The 22,185-nt window shown below is 32.6% G+C and overlaps 3 protein-coding genes across 3 annotated transcripts; 2 read left to right on the forward strand and 1 right to left on the reverse strand.

Annotated features, from left to right (window-relative positions):
- Positions 1-10,487: 10,487 nt before the first annotated feature.
- On the reverse strand, positions 10,488-11,360 carry LOC106379501 (protein NDR1-like). Its single transcript, XM_013819439.3, has one exon. It carries the CDS (start codon positions 11,243-11,245, stop codon positions 10,607-10,609), a length of 639 nt encoding a protein of 212 aa, XP_013674893.1. The 5' UTR covers positions 11,246-11,360; the 3' UTR covers positions 10,488-10,606.
- A 2,801-nt stretch (positions 11,361-14,161) lies between these two features.
- Positions 14,162-17,465, forward strand: LOC106346098 (COBRA-like protein 10). Its single transcript, XM_013785352.3, has 3 exons — positions 14,162-14,970; positions 15,376-15,854; positions 16,373-17,465. The coding sequence occupies exons 1-3, from the start codon at positions 14,373-14,375 to the stop codon at positions 17,312-17,314; spliced, it is 2,019 nt and encodes a 672-aa protein (XP_013640806.2). The 5' UTR covers positions 14,162-14,372; the 3' UTR covers positions 17,315-17,465.
- Positions 17,466-17,753: 288 nt separating this feature from the next.
- LOC106346106 (early nodulin-like protein 3) lies at positions 17,754-18,637 on the forward strand. Its single transcript, XM_013785363.3, has 2 exons — positions 17,754-17,980; positions 18,068-18,637. Exons 1-2 carry the CDS (start codon positions 17,815-17,817, stop codon positions 18,484-18,486), a joined length of 585 nt encoding a protein of 194 aa, XP_013640817.2. The 5' UTR covers positions 17,754-17,814; the 3' UTR covers positions 18,487-18,637.
- The last annotated feature ends 3,548 nt before the right edge of the window (positions 18,638-22,185 follow it).

Raw genomic sequence — 22,185 nt, forward strand, 5'->3', positions numbered from 1 at the left:
AAAAGTGCTAGACCACCACTTCGTCCACGAGGCTCAACGGTATAAACTTGATCATAACCATAAGATACTTGCAAATTTTGCAGAACATGTCGATTATTTTTTGTCTCTGATAGAAATAAAAATCTAGGAAGAAAACAATGATACAACTCATCAAGATGTTCCTTCGTTAGATCAGCTCCCACTCCTTGACAATTCCATGCCACCGCATTCATTTTAAAATTATTGGTTTCAAGAGATTTATATGTATACTGGACACATCAACATCGGTTAAAAAACTAATGTGATGAGCCAGAATAAACTACTTGTTGATATGGAAGCAAGCCTGTATGGACTTTATCACCGGGATGTAAGACCTGCAAGCTTTGTTGCTGCAACCGTAGTTTTTATCGTAGCTCCACGAAGATTCAATCACCACCAGGAAAAGAAATCTTGAGCGAAGAGATAGTAATTTCTTTTTCTTTTTTTTTTTTAAAACTACAAATCAGCTTTTGAGAATCAAAAAACTGAGAAAATCAAGTCATCATCTTCTTCCTCTTGCCCGTGAGACTGATTGGTTTGCATTATTATTCTTCTTTAGAATAAGATTCACCATGGCTACTCATTAACGAGAGTTTGGAATTACGAAGAGATCTTTGAAGTTTGATAAACTTTGTTCAGATCGAAGAAAGCAAAACGTTTTAGTCACCCACGACTTATAAACGTTGCTTTTTTAACAGTAAAATCAAATGATTCCCGAGCAGAACGGCGGAGCTCCGGCGAAGACCACCGTCCTTTTTAAGAGCTCAGACTTAACTTTTTTAGGAAAGCCAATTACTCTAACTTGAAAAGGACCTCGCTAGATCTGGATTAAGACAATGGAGAGAGTGAAGATGGAGGCGGTGGCTTTCACGGAGTTGGTTTCCAGCAAGATGGCCACCAGTGACAAAATGAGGATTTTGGTGTCCAAGCTTCACAGATCTCCGCCAAACTCTTCAGCTGCTAAGAGCGAGAGATGATGGGGAAGAATCAGTGAGGCAGAGACTATCCAGATCTGCTGTTTTCAGGCCAAAAAAGAGCCGGCACGGAGGAGCCGTACACTCGGTCCGTACTGTCGCCATTTACATCGCACGGAGGAGCCGTACACTCGCACCAAATATAAGTTAGTTAATAACTCCTGTATATATATATGTATATATTATATAAGTATAAGTATTTGTGGGGTCTACAATTTTTGTGGAACCCCATAGACAAAGGCTCCTAAAATTCTATTTTAAGAACCTTTGCTTATAGGGTTCCACAAAAATTGTGGACCCTACAAATATTTATACCTATATAATATATACATACATATATACATACATGATACATATTTTAAGAGTTCCAATGAGAAAAATTCTTATTGGAGGTGCTCTTATCAGTGCAGTTCTTGGAAATGAGTTCTAATTAAATAAATATTAATATTTTTATTATAATTTATTTATTTAACTACAATTTGTTTTACTTTAAATACTGTAATGAATGGAAACATGACACATGTCCCTAAAACTATCATAAGAGATTTTTAGAGCATCTCCAAAAAACACTATAGAACTTCAAATATGAAGTTTTTTGCTTTGAGCAGTTAAACTCTATATTTGAAATTTCATTACTCAAAACTTCAAATTTGAAGTTTCATATTTTTATTTGCATTTTGGTCCCTACAATTACACACACATTTATGACTCATAAATATTTTCTCGTTTATTGTTTTAATCCATATCTCATAAATACGTTAAATTTTGTTTACAGAATTTAACTTTTGCACATAAAGTTAAATAAAAATTTAAAATAAGATTTAAAATATTTTAAACTAGATTTAGACAACAATAATATAAAAATAAACTTAACAAACAAACTTAAAAAATGACATAAAGACATAACTATTACACAAATTTAAATATTACAACAACACTAATAGTCATATAACTTTGATCCGGATCCTTCAAAATTTTCAAATATTGTCTAAATTTTTGTTTGTTTAACTGAAGCTGGTTGTTGTTGTTGTTGTTTTTATGTCTTCTTCGTACACTTATTTCTTGTCCATATCGAATATATTCAGGAGTATTAATATCATCGATAAAAATTAGTTTTTTAGTAATATTTTATGTTTCTCTTTTACTTTCTTGTTATGATTTAATATATTTACAAGTATTAATATCATCCGATTTCAACAATTTTTACCTTGTAATCTACAAAGTAAAAATGAGGAGAGCCCTTTTTACTTCGAAATGCACTAGTAGATCATATGCATTACGAAAATCGTTTTATGGAATAATATGTATTTTGTTAATAGTTTAATATTAATTAAGATATTTTATTAAAAATTTATATTTTAATATAATATTTTATTAATTAATATTATTGTAATATATTTATATATGCGCTAGTTATTTATAAAAGTTTTATGAATTCGAATTAGTTATGACAAATAGAAAGACCATATTATCAAATACAAATAGTTTTAAAGTTGAATTTGAAGTTGCTTTTGAAGAAAAATACTGTTAAACTTCAAATATATAGTTTTAGAAACTTCAAAATAGAGTTTATTTTTGGAGATGTTTTACAAAGTCTGTTTTTAAAACTTTTCTTTTCATCTCTCTTCTGCTTTTTCCTTTTTGTAACTAATTTTCGACTAAGATATTCAATTAACACCTATTAATGGACATGCTCTAAATTGACATGTAATAGTTGTACGTAGGATTGACAGTTTTTTTTTTCTTGTGTACTTCCATACGTCATTGTTAATTAACAGAATCGATAAAGAGAAAATTGTTGAAAACTAGCTGCAAACAAATATTGTATAATTTAAATTGTATCACTAAACCAACTTACAATCTAGTAACAAGCAAAACAGAGGAAAGAGTACAAATAAAGAAATGGGAATCTTAAAGTCAACAAGGAATGAGTCACCAAGTAATTACTAATTTTCGGAGGGTTGGTATTTGGTTGGCTTGTTCAAGTAATTGTATTTTAGTATTTGGACTTAGAATTTGATAACGCAAGTATTTACAATATCAAGTACTCGACATAAAAGTTAATACTTACAAACTATTTGACCCGACTTGTTATTTGTCAAAATCAAGTACTTGTTTTTAAATTACTTATCACTTGCAAATAACTAAAATAAAAATACAGCTTCTTACCAGAATAATAATATGACTAGATTTTGATTTGCACGTCCGTGCGTAGGGGTGTCAAAATGGGTCATGACTCATGGATTGATCCAACCCAATTTGATCCATTAACCCAAATGAACTGTTTATTTTTGATCCAATGGGTTAATGGGTTAAAAGGTTAATGGGTTAACACGTTAATGGGTTAACAAGTTAATAGGTTAACAAGTTAATGGGTTTATTGGGTTGAGTCAACTCTGACCCATTTTGTTTTCAATTAAAAAAAACCATGAGTAAACTCAATTCTAAGGTTTGATAAAATTGGAAAATCATGAGTTTCTCTAAAGTCCAATCATTTATTCGGTGGTAAAATGCGTTTCCCGCCAAAACCGCAAAATACGTTTTTCCGCCAAAACGTGTTTTCCTGCAAAAACTACAAAACAAGTTTTCCCGCCAAAACTGCAAAACTCGTTTTCCCGCAAAAACGCAATTTCCCGCCAAAACTGAAAAACTAATTTTCCCGCAAAAACGCATTTTCCCGCCAAAACCGCATAAACCCATTTTCCCGCCAAAACTGCAAAAACGCATTTTCCCGCCAAAACCGCAAAAATCCCATTTTACCGCCAAAACCGCAAAAACCCATTTTACCGCCAAAACCGCAAAAACGCATTTTCCCACCAAAACCGCAAAAACTCATTTTTCCGCCAAAACCGCAAAAACGCATTTTTCCGCCAAAACCGCAAAAATGCATTTTCCCGCGAAAACCACAAAAACCCATTTTCCCGCCAAAACCGCAAAAACGCATTTTCCCGCCAAAACCGCAAAAACGTATTTTCCCGCCAAAACCGCAAAAACCCATTTTCCCGTCAAAAACGCATTTTTCCGCCAAAACCGCAAAAACGCATTTTCCCGTCAAAACCGCAAAACATATTTTCCCGCCAAAACCGCTAAAATGCATTTTCCCGCCAAAACTGGGAAAACCCACTTTCCTGCAAAAATGCAATTTTCCGCTAAACCACAAAAAACATTTTATCATTTTGATCAACTTGGTCTTAACTTAAAAATAATTTATTATAAAGATATTGGGTTGATGGGTCAACCATTAACCCATCTAACCTATTTAATTTAATGGGTCATGGATCAACCCAACCTATTTAATAAATGGGTTGGATTGACCCATGACCCATTAACAGTGAACCCATTTGGGTTTTGGGTTGGGTTGACCCATTTGACCTATTTTGACACCCCTATCCGTGCGGTAAATATATAATTGTTATATTATCACATTTAAAAAAAATATGATTTATATTTTGGTGTTATATATTGTGTAACTCTATAATAGTATTGGTTATGTTTTTTATTTGATATTATTTTGGTATTATATATTGTGTAACTCTATAATGATTTATTTTATAGATTTTACTTTGTTATTAATTGTTATACATACTAATATATTATCGAGTTCAGTAAAATAAATTTATATTGTGTAACACCAAAATACATATTTAAAAAAAAATATGATTTATATTTTGGTGTTATATATTGTGTAACTCTATAATCTTATTGGTTATGTTTCTTATTCGATTTATATTTTGGTGATATATATTGTGTAACTCTATAATGATTTATTTTATACATTTTACTTTGTTATTAATTGTTATACATACTAATATATTATCGAGTTCAATACAATAAATTTATAATATGAAATAATCAAACAAAAATCTCCTTCATTTTTTTAACAAATGATTTTGGAGTTATAGTCTTAATTGATTTTTATTAATATCTTCAATGAATTATTGAAATTTTAAAGTTTTCAAATAGCATATTTTGTAATAACACTTAAATTAAAGGTTAGTTACATAATATTATATTTTGTATATAATAATTTTTAGATAATGTATTGTTGTGATTTTCAAAATAAATATATAGATAATATGTAGTTGTAGATATAAAAATTTAACATATGTTAATAGCTTTTTTTTTGTATAAAAAATTACATAATTTACGAATTTTAATTCTTATAAAAGGTGAATTATATCATATTTATTTATTTAAATGAAAGAAATGTTTAAAATATGTTAATTTACCAATTTAATATCAATTTATAATTAAATCATACATTTCTTCTAATTTAATATAAGATATACTAAAATTATAAATATTATTAAGTAGTATATAGTTTTTTTTTGTTTTATAATTAAAATTTATTTAGTGTTAATTTATAATAATATTATATTATAAATTACGAAATTAATCAGTACATTAAATAAAAAGAGATTTTAAATTTTTAGTAAAATTTTGTTAGATTTTTTTCTAAACTGATTTTGTTATAACTAAAAGTAAAATTTAAATTTATTGTTAAAATTGATTTATTATTAATATATCTATAATAATTAAGAGTTTTAGAAATGATATATATTTAATAGATTAATGTAAATAACAAAATATATGTAATAATGAAATAGACCTATTATGACTTTTTGTAGTAGATAAAAATGGTACTTCTCTTTTAATAGAGAAGATTTTGTTATCTTTTTCTATAATGAACTTATTATCAAATCTAATACTCTTATCAATTTTTATTTACAATATAAAGTAAAAGATAAATATTTTTAGCAGATAATGATTTTTTAACGGATAAAAATAATTTTTAGAACAAATATTAGCAAATAATATATACCAAGTAAGTAACGAGAAAGTGAATGATATAAAAATACTTGATGCTTAACTTACACTTGCAAATAATAATATTTATCGGCTTATTACCCAATTTGATAATGTCGAATACTTGATTTTTCAAGGAGTAACGAGGGAAATAACATGTATAAGCCAAGCAAAGAACAATCATGGGCAACTAATTTAAATCTTAAGTGGACCAAGATTTTGAGACTTAAAAACTCATACCAATGTTGTTTAAAAAAAAATTGAACAAATAAGAAGTCCAAACAAGCCGAGTAGTTTTTTTTTTGTTTTTAATTGGTATTTGATTTGTACTTGTAAGTTTTCAGTTTAGTGCACTTGGTACCTGGCTTGATCGTTGCAAGTACATGATTTTACTAGATAAGTACAAGACGAGTAGAGGTTACAAACCGATTATCGAAAATCAGTGCCTACCCTTAAAAACAAGGGAAATTAGGTGAGATTATGCTATGAAAAAACATAATTCATTGAGTAGCTATTGCCCTAACTTTTAACTGTTTCACTTGTCTTTTATATAATATTGATGTATTACCGGGAAAACCTGCTGAAAAAAATGAAATTAATAATTACTATTTTGCAAAATATGTCGTGTCTCTTCCAGATTCACACTCTTTTGAATAGTTTCACCTCAGATTATCTCCGCCGCGTTTTCTATGATGACAATCCCGATGCTAATTCGACTAAGAAAAGGCGTTTGCGAAGAGGATTCAGTTGTCTGAGTTGCCAGTCAGAAGAGACGAGAAAGTAACATGCCCAACGGTATTTGCGTTGACTTCGCATTCACATCCCAATTTTTCTGACCATTGTCGACAAGACTTATGCAGTGGCGATTACTTCCATCTAAACCAACGGCACCATCATCACAATCGATTATTTCATCGTCACCACCGTATGTTCTTTTCTGTTTACTGTATCAACAACAAAATCCGTCTCTCTGATGCGGTTACATGTACTATCTCCATTGATGTTGTCAGATACACTTATATTTTGTCGCCGTGAATGACCTAAGTTGATCGGAGAAGATGAAAAGTTTTTTTTTTAATTTTTTTTCTATTCTATTCGCATAAAGAATAGAAATGTAAAACAATATGTATTAGGTTTGTTTTACTCCTATTATGTAATGTGATATATTTTGCTATTGTTCTATTTTATCATGTTCCATTATATTTGATGATTACTAAATAGTGTTTTATTTTGTTTAAAAATATAATTTTTGAACAAGTAAATATACTATGATCTAAATTGTATAGTTTAATATTACATAATATAATTTAATTTTACATAATTGTATAGTTTAATATTACATAATTTTATTTAATTTTACATAATATATGTAATTTTTTAGACTTTGATATGTGGGTTTAAGGTTTAGTGAATATAGTTTAGGGTTTATTATTTAGAAGGTGATGAGATATGGTTGAGATCAGCATTAACTTATTCCATGAAATCATAGACATTTTATTATTTCACCATTATATACATGCTATTTATTTTGTTCCATTCTATTTGAGTTTAGGATTTAGTGAATATGATTTAGGGTTTAGTATTTAGAAGGTCAGGAGGTATGGTTTGAATCATCATTAACTTCTTCCATGAAATCATAGATATTTCATAATCTTACCAATATATCATGCTATTTATTTTGTTTTATTCTATTTGGGCTTATGGTTTATATTTGGGTTTAGAATTTAGTGAATATAGTTTAAAGTTTAGTATTTAAAAGGTGAGGGAGTATGGTTGGGGTCATCATCAACTTCTTCCATGAAATTATAGACATTTCATAGTTTCACCAATATATATCATGCTATTTATTTTGTTCTATTTTATTTGGGTTTATTGTTTATATTTGGGTTTACGGTTTAGTGAATAGGGTTTAGGGTTTAGTATCTAGAAGATGAAGGGGTATGGTTGGGGTCATCATCAACTTCTTCCATGAAATCATAGACATTTTAATATTTCACCAATATATACCATACTATTTATTTTGTTCCATTCTATTTTGGTTTTGAAATTTATATTTGGCTTTAGAATTTGTATTTGAGTTTAAAGTTTATTGATTAGGGTTTAGGGTTTAATTTTAAGGGATTGGGGTGAGGTTGGGATAATGTTTAGTATATAGGGATTGGAGTTGAGGTAATGTTTAGTATTAGAGTATGTGAGTGAAGTTAGAAATTTGTATTATTTAGACGATATAGAATAGAACACTCAGTGCATATATATATGGTCATAAACGTATGACATGGTTCTTTATATTCTTTCAGATGTGAATTAAATATTAGTCATACCTCAATTTGTCTATGTCATCTAACATTCTATCCTTCACCTGCTACTTGTACAAGAAATGGTTAAAACCGATTCACTTGATGCATAATTGTTAGTTGTCTAATTATGTCAAAATCAATAAAATACATCTAATTTCTTCTTCAAACATAGCTATCTCACAAATTCTTCCTAAAAACAACGAAATTGACAACATCTATCAGAGTTAGCAAATAGCAATAAATACGAGGAAACTAATTAAAACACACAAAAATTCAAAGAGGTTAACTGCGTTGAAGAATACCATTTCTTCACTGTTTGACTTTGGTGGCTCATTCTTTATTGACTTCAAGATTCACAGTAGCCTCTTATCTGAACCTTCTTGTTTGTTTTTTTTTTTGAACAACAACCTTCTTGTTTCTTCAAAACATAAACTTGTACCAACTGCGTCTTCAAAGGGCCGAACCATGAGGCAAAACCACCCGAAAACGCCTGGTTGACATACTTTAGCTGATATGTCAAGTTAAGTCGTTGACACGACTATGTTACGCATACGTGTTGGAAAATAATTAAACAAAATAAATGTAAAAAGCGAAGGAAAAAAAATCAATCAATTTTACTTTATTAAAAGTCTATAGAGTTTTTCGAATTTAAGTTTTTCGAATTTAAGTATATAAAACTAGGGTTGACAAAGAAAATGTACATATGAAACTTGGAATATCTGATGATAATCGGTACCAAACCAGATAATGCGATTTTATATCGTAGTATTAAACCAAAACAATTAAATACGACCAACTATCTTTTTTTTTTTCTTTTTTGAGAAACAAAATATGACCAACTATCTAACCTACATATATAATACTACTACCACATGCTCATTGAAAAATTCGTCTGGGAAAAAGATTAAAAAGAGTTTATTTTTAGCAACTTTTATAGTAATCAATGACAACTTTCACAACCATCGAAACAATAAAGTTTAAAATATAAAAACACTAGTACAAAAGACGCCGTTAACAGACGAGTGGTATAGCATCACATTACTAAAATATAAGCATGATTACAATACAATATGCGATTGGTTATATAATAATACAACTCAAAGTTAAGATATTGTCGTACTGACAAAAACAAGTAAGACGACAGAGGAAGACAACTTGTTCTTCTATGGCGGCGCCACATTTTCGACTTGGCATAAATTTTTTTTTCTTTTCTTTTTTTTTCGTTATGGATATAAAATAATACTTTTAAAAGAATTTTATTTCAAACTGATAATTCATAAACTCACATTTTTCTTTTTATGGATTTAAATAGTTTATTTTGATACTTATAATACTTTAAACAGTTTTTAATGGATTTAAACAGACACTATTGACAAAAAAAAACAGACACTATTTATCTAATCACGTATTTAAATTCTATGGTATGGATATGAGTGGCATGTAAACTATTTACCATCAAATCATTAGCAAAAAGTAACGTCACCAATTTATTTACCATATGCAGAAAAAGACAACATATTTGTCAAACAGAATGGAAAACAAATATTCAGTATAATAAGTAACTTCAAATAGAACATAATCCTATAGATAATGCAAATATAATATAAATGTAACACAACATACGTAAATAATGAACCACCGAACCCTCCTATATCCAAACCCCTACTTAGTAAATCTAAACCCTAGGTAGGATCCTATAAACCCAAATACAATCTATAAATTACATTTGAAATCACATTTACTTGTTCAATAAATAATACCTAGTATGGATTTTATATAAAATAGTATATAAATATAAGTTCTATTTAGTATTTACATCAGTTGAACATCATATGTAAAATAGTATAAAAAGAAATAAGAGCATTTGTTGATGAAAATATCATCTTCTTCATCTCTTTTTTTTAGATACATCGACACTCTTCTGAAATCACAACAGAGTACAAACACGAGACACATGTAACATTAATCATTAATGATGATAATCAATCATAAAATCTTATTGGTAACGATGGTGATAATCTAGCAAAAAAAAATATTATGATTTATGTTTTCGTTGATATCAAGACACACAGATATCTGTAAAAGAAAAAATAAGAAGAAAATAAAATAAAACAAAAAACAAAATAGAAAAAGGTTATACCGGTCGATTGAAAGAGCATTTTGGAATATATGATAGAAAATATGTTGAATATTGTGGTCAACTTTTTTTTTTGGTTAAATAGTTAATTATAATTTGTTTGATGTATACCAGTGCAATTTCCCATATTAGTATGTACTTTTTGTCATGTGTTCTCTGTTCCTTCGTTTGAATCCCAATATATGATTGTCTTGTATAAGAATAATTGAATTTCAAAAAAGAATTTTGTTGATAGAGAAACTAATTAATACATCGTTGAAACAATAGGAATAAATAATTCAATGAGTAACTGGTCGAATTTATAAACAAACACACGACAAAACTCATAAGAATGAGTCAACAATATCGAAAAACTAGTAAGAATCAAGAATCAGTTAACGAATCACAAACAACACGAGCAGATTCATCAAAACACAAATCGGAAAATAGCTTCTTAATCTAGTAGAAGAATCAGATTTCTTCATCTTAAGCCCTTTCTTATGAGCTTTAACTCCATCTCCGTTGACTTCAACATCAGCACCAACTTCAATACCATACTTCTTTGTTTTCCAGAAAAGAATCTTGAACCTCACCTGCGTCTTCAGATCCATCCGGAAAACCACCGATCCATTAGTCAAAACGGCTCGTGAAACCGTCTGGTTGTTCACAGGAAGAGTCTGACCCCACTTCTTGGCTTTCTTCTTGTGCCCTTGGTAGAATCTTGGCACTGTGTAGTTAGCAACAGAGGAGTTGGTGTTGGAGAAAGAAAGGTGGACATCGTCGTAGTAGATGCCTTGGTCTCTGTTTGGATTAGCGAGACGAACCATAAAGTTGAGAGTGGTGTTGAGACGTGAATGTGCATCTAAGGATTTGTTGAGGGCAGGAACGTAAAAGTATTCGATGGAGCATTTGGGTTTGTCGGGACGGAGGCTAAGCCATAAGAAGAGAGAAGTGAGACCAGCAGTGAAGATGAAGCTGAGGCAGCAGCTGCAACAGCTTCTTCCACCATTGTCTGTGTCTTGATCTAGATCCATTGAGTTTGAGAATTTTTATGTTTATTTTTGTTTGAATGATTTGAAGCGGTTTTATAGATTAGATTACTCGGTCTGCTGGTTGGGGATTTCTTTAGCTGATATTTCAAGTTGACTCCAAGAGACGACTAAGTGACACACTCACGCGGTTAGCCCAAATAAAAACAAATTATTTGACGTAAGAAACTAAGAATTAAAATGCCAACGACTTTTAAATTATATTAAACTAAAAACAACTAGGTATGTTAAATAACAGAAACCCGATTCTTATTACATTTTTAATATTTTCGAAGGAAAAAACACTAATGAATTAAGCTTTAACACAACAAATATAAGAGCACAATCATTTGGAGGTTCTCAACATGGATATTAAACAAAAGATACTTTATTGAGTAGATGTCCACTCAAAAATATCTCAAAATTTTAAATGGGATATTCTTTTTTTTTTTTTTTTTGAATGAATGTTAAATTTTATTCATCAAAAAAGCCTTTTTACATCAAAGTGTAGACCTTAGTAAAAATATTCCTATATTTAAACTTTGTAACTACTAACCCACCTAAGTCTCCAAAATGTTCCCAAACCTCCAAACTTTCGAAACTCAAGTCCTAGTGCTAAACTAATATTGAAGGCCAGTCTCCATGCCCTTAGCTCCTCCTTTTCTCAGTAGACATAACTTGTTTCTAATACCCTTATCAATAAGCTTCTTCACTGCAGTCACAGGCATTGGGCTTTCTCCATGCTTAATCTTATTCCTTTCACGCTATATTACATAGATGGCGATTTGAAACCCATATCTCAAACAAAAGGATCTCTTCTTATCTCTATCAGACTGTTTAAGCAAATCCACAGTTGCATTCCAGTCAGTAGTATATGAACCCCTAAGGATGCCAAGCATAAGATACTCCCATATTTGAGAAGAGTAAGAGCACTCAAAATACAGATGACTTCGGGACTCTGCAGCATTCTTACAAAGAGCGCAAGTAACATCAACTCCACTATTCCATCTCGTAACCCTGTCCATAGTAGTTAGCCTATCCAGCATGGCTAACCAAGTAATAAAAGCATATTTAGGTATAATCTGCGAGAACCAGACAGCATGTACCCAATCAATATGATCATAAGAGGTACGAGTTAAAAACCAAGTCTCTTGGGTAGAGAACTTGTCTTTAAAACCCGATCTTCTCCTCCAGAGACTGACATCTTCCACATTAACCCGTAACCTCTCTTTAACAGCAACCATCTCAGACTCAATGGCATTTAACAACTCAGTACGATGCCTTCTTCTACGTCTAACACAGAGAACAGCTTCAGCTACTGTAGCTTCATTACTAATCCTCAAATCAATAACGCCTCTTGGCCCCAAAATCTCAACCAGGACACCCTTAGTAGACCAATTTTCATACCAAAAAGAAGTATTACATCCATTCCCAACTTCTTTTTTATAAAAACCCTTTGCAATATTTCGAAGTTTAATCATTTTTCTCCACATCCAAGAACCAGCCTGAGTGTCTTCTTTCACTTCCCAAAAACACTTCTTCTTCAGTAGGTTACGTTGTAACCATTGCCCCCATAATGAAACCCCAGACAGCAACCTCCAAATTATTTTCAACCCATAGACTCTATTCACTTCTTTTAATGATCTGATCCCCAAGCCACCCTCAGACTTTAGCTTACAGACATCCTTCCAAGCAACCTTAGCTCCTGAGGATTTAAGTGCCGGTCCCGACCAAAGAAACGAGGCACATAGCTGCTCAACCTCCTTAATACACTTACTTGGTAATCTGAAGACAGTAGCCCAAAAGTTTGCTATACTCACCAACACTGCCTTGATCAATTGTAGACGACCCGCGTAGGAAAGGAATCTACAAGTCCACATATTGATCTTGCTACGAATTTTTTCCACCAGAGGTAAATAGTCCTGCCTTCTCATAGACTTAGTCATAAGCGGTAAGCCCAAATACCTAACAGAGAGACTTCCTATAGCAAAAGGGAAATCCAACAAAATTCTACTACGCTCATCTGCTGAAACACCTGCCATATAGAGAGTCGACTTCTCAATGCTAATCTTTAGCCCTGACCATTTGGAAAATTCATCAAAGACTGATAAAGCCCCCTCAATAGAATGCTTAGACCCCTCCACAAAGACCATGAGGTCATCGGCAAAGCAGAGATGAGTTAATGAGATAGACTTACAACGCGGATATTCAAGACTTATCTAAAGAGTGTTTTATCTATTTATGAGATATATAAATTAAGAATCTATGAGATATATAAGTTAATATTTTTCAATGGGTGTATTTTAGAAAACCCTTTACAGATTAAGGCTTTGAATAGCAAGCAAATGAATGAAGACGAATATTAAATTTTGTATCATTCTTAAAAAATTACACCATTTATGAAAATCAAATTTTATATCCATTCTTATCATTCTTTTTTTTTTAAGTTTTAAGTATTACAGAACAAATCTGTTTTTCACTAAATTTGAAAACAAAAAAAAACATTCATAATTTTCGTTTCTATTAGTTTATTCTTATTCATTCTTTTTGTTCGTTTTAGTGTTTCTATTATAGTTTCCGGTTAGACCTTAAAGTCTAAAAAACGATGAAATTGTATAAAGATAATAAATGTCATATTTCTTAAAGCATAGGGTACAAACATCAGGTCATCACAACACATTTTCTTGTCCTGTTCGAGTCGACAAATCATTAGAGGTTTTCATTTCGTAAGTAAAATAACAAAAACAGAAAACAAAGTTTGTTTCATTTCGAAAACAAGCGAAGCGGTTTTTAGTTAACAAACAAATAAGAAGCTATGTTCCAAAATTAGCAATTGTCCTAAACACACATTCTTACATGTCCTCTCCGCGGGACCACCAAATAAAACCAGAGGCTCATATCAAAGCTACCTATTAAGAACCTCTTCTTGTCCAACCTTTTTCCCTTCTTTGAGTTAAAATCTTTTGGATTTTCAATCTTTTTTACAGGTTTCTTCACACTGAAACCTTCATCGTTTGATTCTATCATCACCCTTGTTAAAGGCTTGGTTAATTCCTTGTTTCTTTTTCTCTCGCTGCCTTGCGGTTGAAGTTTAATCACAAGGCGGTGAGGAAGAAAGAGTAAAATTCAAACGATGAAGGTTTTCGAAGTTAAAACGGGAATGAAGATACCTTGGAAGGCACGCTATTCATTAACTCTGTTGATTTTGTTATCATCAGTTCTTCTTCTTTGCAACGGCCAAGATTATGGAACACCGACCGAAGATGGAGCAGGAGGAGGTGAGCCACCACCTGAGATGGCGCGTTGCAACGGTATTTTCATGAGCTACAGCTTCGGTAGCCGCGAAAGAGAGTACCCTCACGTTAAGAACGTGACGGCGCAATCGTGGGCATTTAAATCGTCTGCGATGATTGTAAACGCGGGGAAAGAAGAGCTCACGGGATGGCAAATGTTTATAGGGTTTCGTCACAAGGAGCTGATCGTTTCTGCGACTGGTGCGTCTCCATTGGACGGAGATTATCCCCTGGATGCTAGCAACGGAACCACGTTCGTTGGTTCTCCAAACACGGATTTGAAAACCTCGATTTTAACCGCTGGTGATTTCACTCAGATATCGACCAATATCGAAATCACCGGGACTCTTTTCGGGGTTGCAAAGGGGGTCACACCCATGCCAAGAACACTTAAGCTCATCAACGACGGTTGGGAATGTCCTGCCGCCAAGAGAAAAGGTAAAAGATCATACTAACCTAGATTTCTTGAAACACAAGAAACTTATGTGTGCATTTTGTAGGATGTGTTTAACAACACAACGTTTAACTTTTATTTTATTTATTTCATTTCATCAATTATAATTTGGAAGTTCTTAATGCAAAGCAAAACATAATCTTCCGTTCTTTTTTTTTTTGAAACACTCTTCCGTTCACATTTGTAATTTATAAAGATGTTCTTATAAAAATTGAATGTGATTTTCAAAATGCTGGGTTTTATTGCAATGCAATGAAAAACTTAATCTTCCGTTTGCATTTGTAGTTTTAATTTTTTTTTTGAACACCATTGTAATTTTAATTTATAAAGATGTTTTGAACAAATTGAATGTGATTTTCAAAACGGTGGGTTTGTTTTTTCTTGCACAGGAGGCAGTATGAACGTTTGTTGCAAGAGAAACCCTAAGTTCAAGGTTAAGACAGGGCCAAAGACAAAGTTTGCACCGAGAAGACACGGTGATCTGAACATAGTCTACGATGTGCTGCAATCATTTGGCAGTAACTACTTAGCCCAAGTGACCATCGACAACGAGAACCCGCTCGGGCGTTTAGACCGTTGGAACCTAACATGGGAATGGACGCGAGGAGAGATTATAAACACGATGCGAGGAGCTTACACTTACAAAAGAGATCCATCTGAATGTCTTTACAGCAGAGCTGGACAATATTACAAAGACTTAGATTTCTCTCAGGTCATGAATTGTCAGAAGAAGCCAGCCATTTCTGATTTGCCTCCTGAGAGGAAGGATGATAACGTGACGGGCAAGTTACCTTTCTGTTGCAAAAACGGAACTCTTTTGCCACCTCTTATGGATCCGTCGAAATCCCGATCTATGTTTCAATTGCAGGTAAATAATCTCTTTGGTTGAAAATATATGTCCTGAATCGCATATAGTTAGGGTTGTGAAATTTTACTTTTTGTTCAATGTTTTTAAACCACTTTCTTGGTCACTGAGTTACTGAATAAATTTCTAAATTAAAATAAGCAAAAAAATATCAAAATAATAATAAGTTATCAATGAAAAAACTAATAAATATTTGAACAAAAAGATTAATAACTAATCGCAATTTTAGGTTTTTGATTATCATTTTTTTTCAGGCGGTTAACAAAAATTTCATCAAAATCCAAAAATCACAAATTCAAAAGATTTTTTTAGTTATTTAAATGATATTTTTACAAAATTGTTTTATAAGGTTACCTACCAGTAACTCAATATACTTGTCGTATTTTTTAAGTTTTTCGGTTTTCTAATTAGTGGTTTTTATTTAAATCTGAACAGAATTATACATCGCATAATCAGATTTATGTGTTTATTCGCGGGTTTTAGTTGGGTCTGAAAAAATGTTTTTTTGGTTCTTGTACTAGGTTTTCAAGCTACCTCCGGATCTAAACAGAACAGCTCTATATCCACCTCAACACTGGAAAATCGATGGAGTTCTAAATCCTCAGTACAAATGCGGGCCACCGGTTCGGGTTGATCCGTCACAGTTCCCTGATTCTAGCGGTCTGCCGGCAGTAACCTATGCCATCGCCAGTTGGCAAGTTGTCTGCAACATAACCAAACCCAAAGCTCAGGCTTCAAGATGTTGTGTCTCTTTCTCAGCATTTTACAACAGTTCTGCTATTCCTTGCAACACTTGTGCTTGCGGATGCAATGACATTGATACAACCACTTGCAATGCTGACCGTAACCCACTTCTCCTCCCTCCAGACGCGCTCCTTGTTCCATTCGATAACCGAACCCTAAAAGCCAAAGCTTGGGCCAAACAAAACCACATGCCAATACCCAAGAAACTCCCTTGTCCGGATAACTGCGGAGTCAGCATTAACTGGCACGTTAACACGGACTACAGAGACGGTTGGACGGCTAGGTTAACCGTTTTCAACTGGAGAGACTTCGCATTTGAGGATTGGTTTGTAGCGGTTGAGATGGGAAAAGCAGGTCCCGGGTATGAAAACGTTTACTCCTTTAATGGCACACGTGTTCCACCAAACAACAGAACCGTTATGTTCCAAGGGCTACGTGATATGAACTATCTTGTGGGTCAAGTTAACGGAACCCATCCACTAAGAGACCCTCCCGTGCCGGGCAAGCAACAATCTGTTATCTCCTTTAAAAAGAAGAACATCAAAGGACTGAATATACCAGAAGGTGACGGTTTCCCAACCAAACTTTTCTTCAATGGAGAAGAATGTGCGCTTCCAAAACATTTCCCAAAGAAGAGCTCAGGACATAGACACGGTATCAGTGTCTTGATGTCACTTGTTCTCGCTATGGCGGCGGCTTTTGCACTAATGATGGATTAATTACTAAAGACATAACTAAAGTTAGCATTATTGGTCAGTTTGGTGTTTTGATGCTGTTGCTGAATGAAGAATCAGAAGGAGCAGATGTGGAAAGATCTTTGTAATATGATTGATCTATATTGAAAAAATGGATATGTTGTATTATACTTTTGTTTGATCTTAGTCTTTTAATTTGGAGTTTATTTTTTGAAATATCTCTTTGTTCTTTGATATCTTTATCTGGAATAGTATTAAAATACAAAATCAAAAATGCAGAAGCAAGGAACAAAAGCTATATATGGACAGAAGAAACAAGTCACACAGGATTCCAAAATAAAAAACATTTCTTGAAAGCATGCATTTATGCTTTGCTTAGAATCTGAGAAAGACAAGGAAAAGCTTCTCTAAAACATTTCCTCAAAAGCCTCATCTTTATATATATAAACTCACTAACCTTTCATCATATCTCAACAACAACTATACCACACTAAGTCCACATACATCTCTCTAGCACAAAGAAAATGATGCTTCGTGGGTTAACTCTCGTGTGTTTACTCATGATTGTTAACAAAGCCTACGCTAGAGAGTTTATGGTCGGTGGTGCAAAAGGTTGGACCGTTCCTTCGGGATCTCAAGTTTACAGTCAATGGGCAGAAGAGAGCAGATTCCAAGTCGGCGACTCTCTGCGTAAGTTTCCACACTGTACTAACCAAACAATAACCGTAGTTTTTTTCTTTTTCATATATAACCCAAACAACATGTATATAATCGCAGTGTTCGTCTACCAACCAAACCAAGATTCAGTGTTCCAAGTCACAAGAGACGCTTACGACAGCTGCAACACTGATGCACCAACCGCTAAATTCGCTGATGGCAAAACATCCTTCGCACTAACCCACTCCGGACCATACTATTTCATCAGCGGAAACAAAAACAACTGCAACAAAAACGAGAAGCTCGTGGTCATTGTCATGGCTGACAGAAACGGCAAGACCACATCATCATCATCACCACCGTCTCAAGCCCCGGCTCCCTCAGGAGAAGCCGCTCCTTCTCCGCCTATCACAAGTAACCTTGAGCCCCCAGCAACTACGCCTACTCGAGAAACTCCAAACAACGCAGCTTCCTCATTTTCTTCCTTTGTCTCTGCTCTTCTCGGGGCTGCTCTTGCTTCCACTCTATTCCTACACTAAGAAGTTCATGTTTTTTCTTCCGTTCACACTCTGTAACGAGTCTTTTCCCATTTTCTTTTCACGTGAGTTTGTGTCAATTGGTGTTTGTTGTTTTGATTGTTTTCCCCTTTTGTTTCTCATGTATATGAATAAAAAGTTATACTTGTGTGCATAGTACTGAGACGTCATCTCTATTGCATATAGAGAAATGGAAAGATCAAGAAACTAAGATAGTGTCATACAAAACTTTCTTTCTATTCTGTGGTTTTCTCTGTAGAAAAGCTGTTTCAAATCAACACAGTCTGAGGTTTTCTTTCTATTCTCTGAGGTTTAATTACGTATATTTATTTTTGCAAGATATATAAGAAATAGTTTCTTATCTTATTCAATTTGAAGAATTTTTTAAATTATGGAATGTATGATTGATTGTAAACTGAAATCTACAATTAATTTTTATAATAGTTTTTGTTCAGAGTTGGAAAGTATAATGTCTAAACCATTTGAATGATTTTTTTTCCTCAATTCACTTAATAAAAATTTAAGATTTGTGAAGAGTTTTTTAACACATTTTCTATCTTACTTATTCCATACACAATCAATACAAAAATTCCTACCAAAAAAAAAAAATCAATACAAAAATTGATAAGCTATATCACAGAGTATTGAAGTGAAACCGTCAGTTTATCTAGACTTTTATCACCAATTTGATTTTAGAATGGTTGTATACTCTTTATATAATTAATTCTCACTTTGTAATGAGTAATGACGACGATCGTACCACTAAAATAAACCGGATATTTTTTAATAAAATGGACACTTCAATCATTAGACATCAGGGCTTATCAACGTACATATATGTACCTGATTGTACCAAGCGACACACACGGAAACAAGTTAACTTTTTTATTTTATTTTTTTTTGCTAAAAAGTTAACTTTTTTATTACACATGTTCGGAAATGTTTACAAATCTTACACTCTTGCTAGTGCATTTAATTTGTACATAAAGTACATGTACATCATCCAGCATTGATTCGACTTTCACTACATTTACTAGTCCATTCTATAGATTTTACAGACAAAAATAATTCACGATAAAAATTAAAAGATTATGACTGAAAAAACAATCAAAGTATCAACCAATATAGTTGGACAACATGGACAAAGGAACTAAGCAAAGTCCTCGCTTCTTCAATTCTGCGCAATAATCTTCATTTATTATCCCTTTCTTATTCAATCCCTTCTCCTATAAAACCCGTGAGAATATTTTTGTAGCTCGTCAGAAAAATTGTGTCAGAAAAATTGTGTCAGAAATTATGACTGAAAAAACATGTTGAAAGTTTCTTACCTCAGTTTTAGTATTGCTCATGCTTTTTTCTTCTGTGGTATTGTCTTCCATTTCACTGTAACCCTAAACGAACAGGCATAGCCAAGATTAATATACATATATATAACGCATAAATCATCACACAAAAGCACATATATATGTGCATTGCTGTTTAGGCCTATGTCTGGATCAATGTATGTATTGTCTTCTCTTTGGACTTACCTTGGTTCTTTTGGAAGGAGATGAAGCCGTGTCTTCTTCGACATAGGCCATAGGGGACGCAGCGTCTGAGATCATGGAAGAATCATCATATTGGCATGTACGATCTTCGGTTTCAAAGTACATTGTCCAACTACTCTCTTCTAGACCCTCTTGTATTGTTCTCTGTTGAGTAGAGAATATCGTACGCCTCACGCAGTTGCTCAGTGCTGAGTTTTCCATTTGAACTTTCTTAGAGAAAAGCTTGATGAAGAGTGGTTGGATATTGTAGAAATGAAATATGTGAGAAGCTAAAAATGGGATTTAGACTTTTGTTTGCCCAAATAATTCTTTCAAATGTGACAACTATATAGTAAGGGAGGTAGAGGTCATGAAACTTGTAGGTTTAGCACAATTTGGCCCTTTAGTCTAATTATTGTTTATTTTATTGCTTAACGATATAATATTATTTGTTGCTGGCAGTTGAGTAGTTTTATTTCTTTGTGTGCAAGAACAAAGAAAGATATACAATGGAAGTGGAGCACCTTCTGGTTGAGTTAGTGGAGAATAGAAATGTACACATCAACTTTGAGACTTGCTAGTAGCTACATTAATTAGTTTCATTAGTTAAAAGTTAAGACAAAATTGACATTAAATATATAAATAAAGAAGGTACTTTTAACAGGTGAACGCGAATACAGTTTTTGGTTGTTGATTTTCCAATAAAAGTGAAGCAACTAAAATTTAAAAGAACTTTCCTAATGACAATCATCACACATTAATTTCGTATATTGTCAGTTAAGAAAGTAATTTCAATAACATGATAAATTATATTAATTTGAGCTTAAATATTCCGTTTAATAATACTTTTCTTACTCTATATATGTGTAATCCAATATATTGTACTGTGCTTGGTATCAAACTTAGAAGTATATATGCAAAATGTACAACAATTTTTGATATAGAGAAAGTGTTCTTCAAATATGTATATATAATGCAGTCAACGATGAATACATGTAGTTCGTGGGGAACTGATACTAAGTGTTTAGCGATAATATGGTTTATAACGTGACAAGCAGATTTAATCTTCGCTTACTTGAAAAAAAAACTCAAACAGAAAACAGAAAACGTGATGAAGGCAACACTACACCCTAGGCTAAAACTCCAAATAGCTAATTATAAATAAAACGATAAATGTATATAATATATGGCCCTACATAAAGTCGGTCCATGTTCTTGAACCTTTATAGTCCGGCAAGATAATTATTTTATTATCATATTGGTATTTTGGTTATAAAGTATGTACAAACATATCTGAGAGGCATGAAGTGTGCGAGTTTGCAAGTGTTGAACCGAATCTTTGATGGGTGTTGTTAGTGTTACAATGATCGTGTCCCTTCTCCATCAGCCATGTATGACGTAAGAGGTTCCGTAAGCTTTAGATTTTTGACGACTTTATCGTGGTAAATGTTTGACACGATGTATTACTATGATGGTGATATATTTATAAGTAAAGGCTATCCAAGATTTTGCAGATCCAAGTTTTGTTTCGCATGATGCACAGCGAAAATATAAACAAAGCCAACATTTTTGTTTTAGTTGTCATTTGTCAATGAAGTTTGTTGACAATTTAGATATCATCGTTTAATAGTTGGTATTAGAACGTTTGTAAATGTCAATTTTATATTTTGGAAAGTATCGTTTCTAAATCAACAAAAAATTGCATTCTTTTACGATTATTCAAAATCTCGTGAAAGGACGAAGTAAGAGATGTTATTAGCAAAGTTCAGAAAAAATGAGATGTTATTAGCAAATTTATGACGATGATGGTATGACTGAGAATCATGATGACCATTATACGTCTATAATCGATGGTTTCTTAATTACAAAAACCGTTTTGTCAAACAAATTACTCTTCTTTAATGTGGTCAAACAGATTTACTTAAACTAATACCTTCGGTAGTGGATGTAAAAGTTACTTCTTCGTGTGCTCGATCGCCAAATATCTTGTCACGTTGAATGCATATGTCATTCATTCACACACATATCTCATGACATGTAATTCATTCACACAGGATTCTAACATTATGTTTTCTGTAAATTGTTTTGAAAACCGGACCAGATACCGATTTGGTATACCAACTAGTTGATTGAATTGACTAATTCAACCAGTTGAACCGGGTTTTCTGTTTTTCTT

This window comes from Brassica napus, chromosome A1 (genome assembly GCF_020379485.1).
Source record: "Brassica napus cultivar Da-Ae chromosome A1, Da-Ae, whole genome shotgun sequence".
Taxonomy (NCBI): Eukaryota; Viridiplantae; Streptophyta; class Magnoliopsida; order Brassicales; family Brassicaceae; genus Brassica; species Brassica napus.

Coding starts and splice junctions, on each gene's coding strand:
- LOC106379501 (XM_013819439.3), bottom strand. CDS start 11,245: ATGGATCTAGATCAAGACACAGACAATGGTGGAAGAAGCTGTTGCAGC.
- LOC106346098 (XM_013785352.3), top strand. CDS start 14,373: ATGAAGGTTTTCGAAGTTAAAACGGGAATGAAGATACCTTGGAAGGCA. Junction 14,971..15,375: donor TCCTGCCGCCAAGAGAAAAG/GTAAAAGATCAT, acceptor TTTCTTGCACAG/GAGGCAGTATGAACGTTTGT. Junction 15,855..16,372: donor GATCTATGTTTCAATTGCAG/GTAAATAATCTC, acceptor TTCTTGTACTAG/GTTTTCAAGCTACCTCCGGA.
- LOC106346106 (XM_013785363.3), top strand. CDS start 17,815: ATGATGCTTCGTGGGTTAACTCTCGTGTGTTTACTCATGATTGTTAAC. Junction 17,981..18,067: donor CCAAGTCGGCGACTCTCTGC/GTAAGTTTCCAC, acceptor ATATAATCGCAG/TGTTCGTCTACCAACCAAAC.